The 14,806-nt window shown below is 44.3% G+C and overlaps 1 protein-coding gene across 8 annotated transcripts in view; it reads left to right on the forward strand.

Moving 5' to 3' along the window:
• mycbp2 (MYC binding protein 2) overlaps positions 1–14,806 on the forward strand; it is a 294,316-nt gene that overhangs the window by 141,386 nt on the left and 138,124 nt on the right. For all 8 annotated transcript variants that reach the window (XM_021578600.2, XM_021578599.2, XM_021578604.2 and 5 more), the window contains exons 19-21: positions 13,537–13,618; positions 13,774–13,891; positions 14,299–14,503. In XM_021578600.2, coding sequence (XP_021434275.2) covers positions 13,537–13,618; positions 13,774–13,891; positions 14,299–14,503 — 405 coding nt within the window. The remainder of the gene's footprint in view (positions 1–13,536; positions 13,619–13,773; positions 13,892–14,298; positions 14,504–14,806) is intronic.

Genomic DNA, 14,806 nt, shown 5'->3' on the forward strand with positions numbered 1-14,806 from the left:
ACTTTAGACACCCCTCCTCCTCTCTACCACTACCAGTATATATACTCCACTTTAGACACCCCTCCTCCTCTCCACCACTACCAGTATATATACTCCACTTTAGACACCCCTCCTCCTCTCCACCACTACCACTATATATACTCCACTTTAGACACCCCTCCTCCTCTCCACCACTACCAGTATATATACTCCACTTTAGACTCTCCACCACTACCAGTATATATACTCCACTTTAGACACCCCTCCTCCTCTCCACCACTACCAGTATATATACTCCACTTTAGACACCCCTCCTCCTCTCCACCACTACCACTATATATACTCCACTTTAGACACCCCTCCTCTCCACCACTACCAGTATATATACTCCACTTTAGACTCTCCACCACTACCAGTATATATACTCCACTTTAGACACCCCTCCTCCTCTCCACCACTACCAGTATATATACTCCACTTTAGACTCTCCACCACTACCACTATATATACTCCACTTTAGACACCCCTCCTCCTCTCCACCACTACCAGTATATATACTCCACTTTAGACTCTCCACCACTACCAGTATATATACTCCACTTTAGACACCCCTCCTCCTCTCCACCACTACCAGTATATATACTCCACTTTAGACTCTCCACCACTACCAGTATATATACTCCACTTTAGACACCCCTCCTCCTCTCCACCACTACCAGTATATATACTCCACTTTAGACACCCCTCCTCCTCTCCACCACTACCAGCATATATACTCCACTTTAGACTCTCCACCACTACCAGTATATATACTCCACTTTAGACACCCCTCCTCCTCTCCACCACTACCAGTATATATACTCCACTTTAGACACCCCTCCTCCTCTCCACCACTACCAGTATATATACTCCACTTTAGATACCCCTCCTCCTCTCCACCACTACCAGTATATATACTCCACTTTAGACACCCCTCCTCCTCTCCACCACTACCAGTATATATACTCCACTTTAGACACCCCTCCTCCTCTTTACCACTACCAGTATATATACTCCACTTTAGACACCCCTCCTCCTCTCTACCACTACCAGTATATATACTCCACTTTAGACACCCCTCCTCCTCTCCACCACTACCAGTATATATACTCCACTTTAGACTCTCCACCACTACCGGTATATATACTCCACTTTAGACACCCCTCCTCCTCTCCACCACTACCAGTATATATACTCCACTTTAGACACCCCTCCTCCTCTCCACCACTACCACTATATATACTCCACTTTAGACACCCCTCCTCCTCTCCACCACTACCAGTATATATACTCCACTTTAGACACCCCTCCTCCTCTCCACCACTACCAGTATATATACTCTACTTTAGATACCCCTCCTCCTCTCTACCACTACCAGTATATATACTCCACTTTAGATACCCCTCCTCCTCTCCACCACTACCAGTATATATACTCCACTTTAGACACCCCTCCTCCTCTCCACCACTACCAGTATATATACTCCACTTTAGACTCTCCACCACTACCAGTATATATACTCCACTTTAGACACCCCTCCTCCTCTCCACCACTACCAGTATATATACTCCACTTTAGACTCTCCACCACTACCAGTATATATACTCCACTTTAGACACCCCTCCTCCTCTCTACCACTACCAGTATATATACTCCACTTTAGACACCCCTCCTCCTCTCCACCACTACCAGTATATATACTCCACTTTAGACACCCCTCCTCCTCTCCACCACTACCAGTATATATACTCCACTTTAGACACCCCTCCTCCTCTCCACCACTACCAGTATATATACTCCACTTTAGACACCCCTCCTCCTCTCTACCACTACCAGTATATATACTCCACTTTAGACACCCCTCCTCCTCTCCACCACTACCAGTATATATACTCCACTTTAGATACCCCTCCTCCTCTCTACCACTACCAGTATATATACTCCACTTTAGACTCTCCACCACTACCAGTATATATACTCCACTTTAGACACCCCTCCTCTCCACCACTACCAGTATATATACTCCACTTTAGACACCCCTCCTCCTCTCCACCACTACCAGTATATATACTCCACTTTAGACACCCCTCCTCCTCTCCACCACTACCAGTATATATACTCCACTTTAGACACCCCTCCTCCTCTCTACCACTACCAGTATATATACTCCACTTTAGACACCCCTCCTCCTCTCTACCACTACCAGTATATATACTCCACTTTAGACACCCCTCCTCCTCTCCACCACTACCAGTATATATACTCCACTTTAGACTCTCCACCACTACCAGTATATATACTCCACTTTAGACACCCCTCCTCCTCTCCACCACTACCAGTATATATACTCCACTTTAGACACCCCTCCTCCTCTCCACCACTACCAGTATATATACTCCACTTTAGACACCCCTCCTCCTCTCCACCACTACCAGTATATATACTCCACTTTAGACACCCCTCCTCCTCTCCACCACTACCAGTATATATACTCCCCTTTAGACACCCCTCCTCCTCTCCACCACTACCAGTATATATACTCCACTTTAGACACCCCTCCTTCTCTCCACCACTACCAGTATATATACTCCACTTTAGACACCCCTCCTCCTCTCCACCACTACCAGTATATATACTCCACTTTAGACACCCCTCCTCCTCTCCACCACTACCAGTATATATACTCCACTTTAGACTCTCCACCACTACCAGTATATATACTCCACTTTAGACACCCCTCCTCCTCTCTACCACTACCAGTATATATACTCCACTTTAGACACCCCTCCTCCTCTCCACCACTACCAGTATATATACTCCACTTTAGACACCCCTCCTCCTCTCCACCACTACCAGTATATATACTCCACTTTAGACACCCCTCCTCCTCTCCACCACTACCAGTATATATACTCCACTTTAGACTCTCCACCACTACCAGTATATATACTCCACTTTAGACACCCCTCCTCCTCTCCACCACTACCAGTATATATACTCCACTTTAGACACCCCTCCTCCTCTCTACCACTACCAGTATATATACTCCACTTTAGACACCCCTCCTCCTCTCCACCACTACCAGTATATATACTCCACTTTAGATACCCCTCCTCCTCTCCACCACTACCAGTATATATACTCCACTTTAGACACCCCTCCTCCTCTCCACCACTACCAGTATATATACTCCACTTTAGACACCCCTCCTCCTCTCCACCACTACCAGTATATATACTCCACTTTAGACACCCCTCCTCCTCTCTACCACTACCAGTATATATACTCCACTTTAGACTCTCCACCACTACCACTATATATACTCCACTTTAGACACCCCTCCTCCTCTCCACCACTACCAGTATATATACTCCACTTTAGACTCTCCACCACTACCAGTATATATACTCCACTTTAGACACCCCTCCTCCTCTCCACCACTACCAGTATATATACTCCACTTTAGATACCCCTCCTCCTCTCCACCACTACCAGTATATATACTCCACTTTAGACACCCCTCCTCCTCTCCACCACTACCAGTATATATACTCCACTTTAGACACCCCTCCTCCTCTCTACCACTACCAGTATATATACTCCACTTTAGACACCCCTCCTCCTCTCTACCACTACCAGTATATATACTCCACTTTAGACACCCCTCCTCCTCTCCACCACTACCAGTATATATACTCCACTTTAGACACCCCTCCTCCTCTCTACCACTACCAGTATATATACTCCACTTTAGACACCCCTCCTCCTCTCTACCACTACCAGTATAAATACTCCACTTTAGACACCCCTCCTCCTCTCCACCACTACCAGTATATATACTCCACTTTAGACTCTCCACCACTACCAGTATATATACTCCACTTTAGACACCCCTCCTCCTCTCCACCACTACCAGTATATATACTCCACTTTAGACACCCCTCCTCCTCTCTACCACTACCAGTATATATACTCCACTTTAGACACCCCTCCTCCTCTCTACCACTACCAGTATATATACTCCACTTTAGACACCCCTCCTCCTCTCCACCACTACCAGTATATATACTCCACTTTAGACTCTCCACCACTACCGGTATATATACTCCACTTTAGACACCCCTCCTCCTCTCTACCACTACCAGTATATATACTCCACTTTAGACTCTCCACCACTACCAGTATATATACTCCACTTTAGACACCCCTCCTCCTCTCCACCACTACCAGTATATATACTCCACTTTAGACACCCCTCCTCCTCTCTACCACTACCAGTATATATACTCCACTTTAGACACCCCTCCTCCTCTCCACCACTACCAGTATATATACTCCACTTTAGACACCCCTCCTCCTCTCCACCACTACCACTATATATACTCCACTTTAGACACCCCTCCTCCTCTCCACCACTACCAGTATATATACTCCACTTTAGACACCCCTCCTCCTCTCCACCACTACCAGTATATATACTCTACTTTAGATACCCCTCCTCCTCTCTACCACTACCAGTATATATACTCCACTTTAGATACCCCTCCTCCTCTCCACCACTACCAGTATATATACTCCACTTTAGACACCCCTCCTCCTCTCCACCACTACCAGTATATATACTCCACTTTAGACTCTCCACCACTACCAGTATATATACTCCACTTTAGACACCCCTCCTCCTCTCCACCACTACCAGTATATATACTCCACTTTAGACTCTCCACCACTACCAGTATATATACTCCACTTTAGACACCCCTCCTCCTCTCCACCACTACCAGTATATATACTCCACTTTAGACTCTCCACCACTACCAGTATATATACTCCACTTTAGACACCCCTCCTCCTCTCCACCACTATATATACTCCACTTTAGACACCCCTCCTCTCCACCACTACCAGTATATATACTCCACTTTAGACACCCCTCCTCCTCTCCACCACTACCAGTATATATACTCCACTTTAGACACCCCTCCTCCTCTCCACCACTACCAGTATATATACTCCACTTTAGACACCCCTCCTCCTCTCTACCACTACCAGTATATATACTCCACTTTAGACACCCCTCCTCCTCTCTACCACTACCAGTATATATACTCCACTTTAGACACCCCTCCTCCTCTCCACCACTACCAGTATATATACTCCACTTTAGACTCTCCACCACTACCAGTATATATACTCCACTTTAGACACCCCTCCTCCTCTCCACCACTACCAGTATATATACTCCACTTTAGACACCCCTCCTTCTCTCCACCACTACCGGTATATATACTCCACTTTAGACACCCCTCCTCCTCTCCACCACTACCAGTATATATACTCCACTTTAGACACCCCTCCTCCTCTCCACCACTACCAGTATATATACTCCACTTTAGACACCCCTCCTCCTCTCTACCACTACCAGTATATATACTCCACTTTAGACACCCCTCCTCCTCTCCACCACTACCAGTATATATACTCCCCTTTAGACACCCCTCCTCCTCTCCACCACTACCAGTATATATACTCCACTTTAGACACCCCTCCTCCTCTCTACCACTACCAGTATATATACTCCACTTTAGACACCCCTCCTCCTCTCTACCACTACCAGTATATATACTCCACTTTAGACACCCCTCCTCCTCTCCACCACTACCAGTATATATACTCCACTTTAGACTCTCCACCACTACCAGTATATATACTCCACTTTAGACACCCCTCCTCCTCTCCACCACTACCAGTATATATACTCCCCTTTAGACACCCCTCCTCCTCTCCACCACTACCAGTATATATACTCCACTTTAGACACCCCTCCTCCTCTCCACCACTACCAGTATATATACTCCACTTTAGACACCCCTCCTCCTCTCCACCACTACCAGTATATATACTCCACTTTAGATACCCCTCCTCCTCTCTACCACTACCAGTATATATACTCCACTTTAGACACCCCTCCTCCTCTCCACCACTACCAGTATATATACTCCACTTTAGACACCCCTCCTCCTCTCTACCACTACCAGTATATATACTCCACTTTAGACTCTCCACCACTACCAGTATATATACTCCACTTTAGACTCTCCACCACTACCAGTATATATACTCCACTTTAGACACCCCTCCTTCTCTCTACCACTACCAGTATATATACTCCACTTTAGACACCCCTCCTCCTCTCCACCACTACCAGTATATATACTCCACTTTAGACACCCCTCCTTCTCTCCACCACTACCAGTATATATACTCCACTTTAGACACCCCTCCTCCTCTCCACCACTACCAGTATATATACTCCACTTTAGATACCCCTCCTCCTCTCCACCACTACCAGTATATATACTCCACTTTAGATACCCCTCCTCCTCTCTACCACTACCAGTATATATACTCCACTTTAGACACCCCTCCTCCTCTCTACCACTACCAGTATATATACTCCACTTTAGACTCTCCACCACTACCAGTATATATACTCCACTTTAGACTCTCCACCACTACCAGTATATATACTCCACTTTAGACACCCCTCCTCCTCTCTACCACTACCAGTATATATACTCCACTTTAGACTCTCCACCACTACCAGTATATATACTCCACTTTAGATACCCCTCCTCCTCTCCACCACTACCAGTATATATACTCCACTTTAGACACCACTCCTCCTCTCCACCACTACCGGTATATATACTCCACTTTAGACTCTCCACCGCTACTAGTCAGCCACCAATTGTGCAAGTTCTGCCACTTAAAAAGATGAGAGAGGCCTGTAATTTTCATCATAGGTACACTTCAACTATGACAGACAAAATGAGAAAAAAAATCTAGAAAATCACATTGTAGGATTTTTAATGAATTTATTTGCAAATTATGATGGAGTATTTGGTCACCTACAAACAAGCAAGATTTCTGGCTCTCACAGACCTGTAACTTCTTCTTTAAGAGGCTCCTCTGTCCTCCACTCGTTACCTGTATTAATGGCACCTGTTTGAACTTGTTATCAGTATAAAAGACACCTGTCCACAACCTCAAACAGTCACACTCCAAACTCCACTATGGCCAAGACCAAAGAGCTGTCAAAGAACACCAGAAACAAAATTGTAGACCTGCACCAGGCTGGGAAGACTGAATCTGCAATAGGTAAGTAGCTTGGTCTGAAGAAATCAACTTTGGGGGCAATTATTAGGAAATGGAAGACATACAAGACCACTGATAATCTCCCTCGATCTGGGGCTCCACGCAAGATCTCACCCTGTGGGGTCAAAATGATCACAAGAACGGTGAGCAAAAATCCCAGAACCACACGGGGGGACCTAGTGAATGACCTGCAGAGAGCTGGGACCAAAGTAACAAAGCCTACCATCAATAACACACTACGCCGCCAGGGACTCAAATCCTGCAGTGCCAGACGTGTCCCCCTGCTTAAGCCAGTACATGTCCAGGCCCGTCTGAAGTTTGCTAGAGAGCATTTGGATGATCCAGAAGAAGATTGGGAGAATGTCATATGGTCACATGAAACCAAAATATAATTTTTGGGTAAAAACTCAACTCGTCGTGTTTGGAGGACAAAGAATGCTGAGTTGCATCCAAAGAACACCATACCTACTGTGAATCATGGAGGTGGAAACATCATGCTTTGGGGTTGTTTTTCTGCAAAGGGACCAGGACGATTGATCCGTGTAAAGGAAAGAATGAATGGGGCCATGTATCGTATCGTATCGTGAAATTTTGAGTGAAAACCTCCTTCCATCAGCAAGGGCATTGAAGATGAAACGTGGCTGGGTCTTTCAGCATGACAATGATCTCAAACACACCGCCCGGGCAACGAAGGAATGGCTTCGTAAGAAGCATTTCAAGGTCCTGGAGTGGCCTAACCAGTCTCCAGATCTCAACCCCATAGAAAATCTTTGGAGGGAGTTGAAAGTCCGTGTTGCCCAGCAACAGCCCCAAAACATCACTGCTCTTGAGGAGATCTGCATGGAGGAATGGGCCAAAATACCAGCAACAGTGTGTGAAGACCTTGTCAAGAGTTAGAGAAAGAGTTTGACCTCTGTCATTGCCAACAAAGGGTATTGAGAAACTTTTGTTATTGACCAAATACTTATTTTCCACCATAATTTGCAAATAAATAAATTAAAAATCTTACAATGTGATTTTCTAGATTTTTTTTCTCATTTTGTCTGTCATAGTTGAAGTGTACCTATGATGAAAATTACAGGCCTCTCGGAGAACTTGCACAATTGGTGTCTGACTAAATTATTTTTTGCCCCACTGTTTATATACTCCACTTTAGACTCTCCACCACTACCAGTATATATACTCCACTTTAGACACCCCTCCTTCTCTCCACCACTACCAGTATATATACTCCACTTTAGACACCCCTCCTCCTCTCCACCACTACCAGCATATATACTCCACTTTAGACTCTCCACCACTACCAGTATATATACTCCACTTTAGACACCCCTCCTCCTCTCCACCACTACCAGTATATATACTCCACTTTAGACACCCCTCCTCCTCTCCACCACTACCAGTATATATACTCCACTTTAGATACCCCTCCTCCTCTCCACCACTACCAGTATATATACTCCACTTTAGACTCTCCACCACTACCAGTATATATACTCCACTTTAGACACCCCTCCTCCTCTCCACCACTACCAGTATATATACTCCACTTTAGACACCCCTCCTCCTCTCCACCACTACCAGTATATATACTCCACTTTAGACTCTCCACCACTACCAGTATATATACTCCACTTTAGACTCTCCACCACTACCAGTATATATACTCCACTTTAGACACCCCTCCTCCTCTCCACCACTACCAGTATATATACTCCACTTTAGACTCTCCACCACTACCAGTATATATACTCCACTTTAGACACCCCTCCTCCTCTCCACCACTACCACTATATATACTCCACTTTAGACACCCCTCCTCCTCTCTACCACTACCAGTATATATACTCCACTTTAGACACCCCTCCTCCTCTCCACCACTACCAGTATATATACTCCACTTTAGATACCCCTCCTCCTCTCTACCACTACCAGTATATATACTCCACTTTAGACACCCCTCCTCCTCTCCACCACTACCAGTATATATACTCCACTTTAGACTCTCCACCACTACCAGTATATATACTCCACTTTAGACACCCCTCCTCCTCTCTACCACTACCAGTATATATACTCCACTTTAGACACCCCTCCTCCTCTCCACCACTACCAGTATATATACTCCACTTTAGACACCCCTCCTCCTCTCCACCACTACCAGTATATATACTCCACTTTAGACTCTCCACCACTACCAGTATATATACTCCACTTTAGACACCCCTCCTCCTCTCCACCACTACCAGTATATATACTCCACTTTAGACACCCCTCCTCCTCTCTACCACTACCAGTATATATACTCCACTTTAGACTCTCCACCACTACCAGTATATATACTCCACTTTAGACACCCCTCCTCCTCTCCACCACTACCAGTATATATACTCCACTTTAGACACCCCTCCTCCTCTCCACCACTACCAGTATATATACTCCACTTTAGACACCCCTCCTCCTCTCCACCACTACCAGTATATATACTCCACTTTAGACACCCCTCCTCCTCTCCACCACTACCAGTATATATACTCCACTTTAGACACCCCTCCTCCTCTCCACCACTACCAGTATATATACTCCACTTTAGACTCTCCACCACTACCAGTATATATACTCCACTTTAGACTCTCCACCACTACCAGTATATATACTCCACTTTAGACACCCCTCCTCCTCTCCACCACTACCAGTATATATACTCCACTTTAGACTCTCCACCACTACCAGTATATATACTCCACTTTAGACTCTCCACCACTACCAGTATATATACTCCACTTTAGACTCTCCACCACTACCAGTATATATACTCCACTTTAGACACCCCTCCTCCTCTCCACCACTACCAGTATATATACTCCACTTTAGACACCCCTCCTCCTCTCCACCACTACCAGTATATATACTCCACTTTAGACACCCCTCCTCCTCTCCACCACTACCAGTATATATACTCCACTTTAGACACCCCTCCTCCTCTCTACCACTACCAGTATATATACTCCACTTTAGACACCCCTCCTCCTCTCCACCACTACCAGTATATATACTCCACTTTAGATACCCCTCCTCCTCTCCACCACTACCAGTATATATACTCCACTTTAGACACCCCTCCTCCTCTCCACCACTACCAGTATATATACTCCACTTTAGACACCCCTCCTCCTCTCCACCACTACCAGTATATATACTCCCCTTTAGACACCCCTCCTCCTCTCCACCACTACCAGTATATATACTCCACTTTAGACACCCCTCCTCCTCTCCACCACTACCAGTATATATACTCCACTTTAGACACCCCTCCTCCTCTCTACCACTACCAGTATATATACTCCACTTTAGACACCCCTCCTCCTCTCCACCACTACCAGTATATATACTCCACTTTAGATACCCCTCCTCCTCTCCACCACTACCAGTATATATACTCCACTTTAGACACCCCTCCTCCTCTCCACCACTACCAGTATATATACTCCACTTTAGACACCCCTCCTCCTCTCTACCACTACCAGTATATATACTCCACTTTAGACACCCCTCCTCCTCTCCACCACTACCAGTATATATACTCCACTTTAGACACCCCTCCTCCTCTCCACCACTACCAGTATATATACTCCACTTTAGACTCTCCACCACTACCAGTATATATACTCCCCTTTAGACACCCCTCCTCCTCTCCACCACTACCAGTATATATACTCCACTTTAGACACCCCTCCTCCTCTCCACCACTACCAGTATATATACTCCACTTTAGACTCTCCACCACTACCAGTATATATACTCCACTTTAGACACCCCTCCTCCTCTCCACCACTACCAGTATATATACTCCACTTTAGACACCCCTCCTCCTCTCCACCACTACCAGTATATATACTCCACTTTAGACACCCCTCCTCCTCTCCACCACTACCAGTATATATACTCCACTTTAGACACCCCTCCTCCTCTCCACCACTACCAGTATATATACTCCACTTTAGACTCTCCACCACTACCACTATATATACTCCACTTTAGACACCCCTCCTCCTCTCTACCACTACCAGTATATATACTCCACTTTAGACACCCCTCCTCCTCTCTACCACTACCAGTATATATACTCCACTTTAGACACCCCTCCTCCTCTCCACCACTACCAGTATATATACTCCACTTTAGACACCCCTCCTCCTCTCCACCACTACCAGTATATATACTCCACTTTAGACACCCCTCCTCCTCTCCACCACTACCACTATATATACTCCACTTTAGACTCTCCACCACTACCAGTATATATACTCCACTTTAGACACCCCTCCTCCTCTCCACCACTACCAGTATATATACTCCACTTTAGACACCCCTCCTCCTCTCTACCACTACCAGTATATATTCTCAACTTTATTTGCCCCTCTCCAATCCTTACATCTTATGGTTCGATGGGAAGACAAAGTGATTGATTATTAAGCCGTTCTGTCTCCCTTAAGGTGACCTGACCTCAACCCCCCTTGATGTCTAGTCCAAAACTCTCCACCCGTATCACCTATTGCACTCCTGTGACTCCCTCCTGTGTCCACCCATCACATTCCACAGCCGCTCTGTCTTTCCACAGAGAACCATTAACTTCTGACATAAAAACCAGTCTCTTCCTCTCCTTTATATTCTATACTTACAACAATGAATCCAACACTAGCCACTGAATAGCTCTGAATGCACCATCAGCATGCTTTCAACTAACCACTTTTTGGACCAAACTAGTGCTCTTAATTCATCCTGCTATCGACAGCAGATGAGTTGTATTCGTAATATAGCTAACTTAGCTAGCTAATATACATTTGGAGAAAACGTGTTATATTAACAGATTCAAAATATACTCCAGCAATAGGCTCTGCATTTTAGAACTCAGTCGCAAGTCAGCGTTGGCGCTCATGTTAAGAATTTGACTTCGCCTTGCGGTTAATACAATTCTCTTTTACGTTTTACTTTGTAAAAAGAAGCTGTTACAGGACTGTTTTATTTACTGTAGCTCTATGACTAATTGAATAAGGGATATAAAACATTCAATTTGTTGCAGTAAGCCTAAACTATACCTGAACTAATTTCACACATAAGAGTTAGCCTATTGTGAATAATATGAGGCCTATCAGTTGTCAAATTGTACATGAAGACATGGTCGCATCCTGTAATTGACAGATGCATGGAATAGAGCATCACTTTATCAAATCCTCCTTCAGAGTCACAAGCAGGTAAACATTTTGACTTCTATATAGTATCGGAAAGATATTAATATTCTGCAGGTTCTATGACACTTACCTTTGTCAAATAACTCTCAAAGTTCAAGAGGTGCAGCTGTATTTCTAAATGTCACTTTAAAAAAATAAGGGGCAGCATTGCTCTGGCTTCTAAGCAAAAACTAGTAACAATCCAATTAAAATAGGCTATTCTGTCGTCAATTGATGAATGGCGATAGAAACCAGATATAAATTGATTATGGTGCATGTGACTTCAATGAACTGAATGATGAGAGTGATTGATTGAATTTAGAACACTAACTATTTTATTATGAAAATGTATGTAATTTCCCCTCAGAGTCAAATCAGAAACAGAGTACAACATACAATGTTTGTAGTTCACTATGTCAATCCTAACCAAAACGAATGGACGCACTGACAGCATTGCAAATGCTGCAGAATTTAGTTTGAGTCGGATGGAAGATTGGATATAAGTCTTCATCTGATTCTGATGTTGACTTCGAGCCTCTGCCTCCGATGCCTGAGCCTCACAGCAGAAAAAACCGAACAGAGCCAACTGATCAATAAGTCTGTTTTATACTGTATCTTGTCATTAATATGTTAATGCAATTTATCTTTTATAATTCATGCACAGGTGCTTTTGTTTAGTAATACTGCAAATCATTTCACCTGTCACCTGGCTGGTTCTATTATTTGATCATCTTTTTAGTTTCTACTTTGTCTAAAGAAGCTGTAACTAGAACCAGATGGATTATCTTGGCGAAGGAGAAATGCTCACTAAAAGGAATGTAATCAAATTTGATGAAAAAATCTGAGAGATAGAAGCCATTTGTGCGTATGGAAAATGACTGGGATCTTTTATTTCAGCACATGGAACCAACACTTTACATGTTTGCGTTTATTTTTGTTCAGCATATTTCTACATAAAATAGTTTATTCACTATCAAGCATGGTTGCCTATGTTTGGGCACCTTCACAGGTTGATAGGCATCTGAATATGCTGAATGTACTCAACACATTGCGATAAGTGATATTATGTGGTATTTAATATATAATGATGACGTTATGAAATTGGTTTTTCTCTGGTCCTGTCCTATAGTGGTGCTGTTGGAGAATGGGGATGTCTATACATTTGGCTACGGTCAGCATGGCCAGCTTGGACACGGAGATGTCAACTCAAGGTAACCACTGACACGCACACACACACATGATTAGTAAACAGACGATAAAGAGATACATTTAATCTATAATGCAGTACAATCATTTAGTCCCCTTGATGTTTGGGGGTAAAGGCTGTCCATGAAGCTTGGTTTTAACTCTCTCTGTGTCTGTGTAGGGGATCTCCCACACTGGTGCAGGCTCTCCCAGGTCCGAGTGTCCAGGTGACAGCTGGTAGTAACCACACGGCAGTGCTCCTCATGGGCGGACAGGTCTTCACCTTCGGCAGCTTCTCGGTACCTACGCAACTTTATGCCCCTACGGGTTCAATGTCTTTTACACAGATGTCATTTTTCTCTGACTTTGTTTTCCTGATGAACTAGAACCATTGAATTGTATCTAACCCCAAACCAGAATCCCAAATGTTCCTTATTGACCTTGTTGTAATGGTCAAATCTTCACAATGTTACTTTGTCCATTGCTGACATTTTTATTGAATGCATAGAGATGAATATTGTATCGTATTTGAAATGTGGGGGACCACATAATAAGGATACTGACTTCTCTTGTCTGATCATGGTTGTTTTACCTACTTTTGTTGAATGCAGTGATTTGTAAGGCATTCTAAATAAGATGACTGACATGACAAAATGACTAAAATGACTGAAACGTATGGACTGAAATTAAATAACTGTCTCTGCAGAAAGGGCAGCTGGGTCGGCCAATCCTGGACATGCCCTACTGGAACGCCAAGCCCTCCCCCATGCCCAACATTGGTGTCAAGTACGGCCGCAAGGCCACTTGGATTGGGGCCAGCGGCGACCAGACCTTCCTGAGAATAGACGAGGCCCTGATCAACTCACACGTCCTGGCTACCTCCGAGATCTTCGCTAGCAAAGACATAATCGGTAAGTTGCAAGCCTTCTGCTCTAAGGTCCTAACCTTAACCTGAGATCAGGACTCACATTAATAAAGCGTCTCAAATTAGTAATGCTGATCTAGAAGTGTAGATCTTAATGGATTATATTACATGGACAGGTGGGACCTGATCTTAGGATAGCGCTGCTACTCTGAGATGCTTGGTGAATACAGGCCCTGAGCAAACTTTCATGCAAAACTTCCATTGACATAAATGTATGATTCCCATGCAAGGTAGGATTGGGCCTTCACTCAAAACCTCTGTGGAAATGTCTTATGAAGATATTACACAA

The sequence above is a fragment of the Oncorhynchus mykiss genome, chromosome 22 (genome assembly GCF_013265735.2).
Source record: "Oncorhynchus mykiss isolate Arlee chromosome 22, USDA_OmykA_1.1, whole genome shotgun sequence".
Lineage (NCBI taxonomy): Eukaryota > Metazoa > Chordata > Actinopteri > Salmoniformes > Salmonidae > Oncorhynchus > Oncorhynchus mykiss.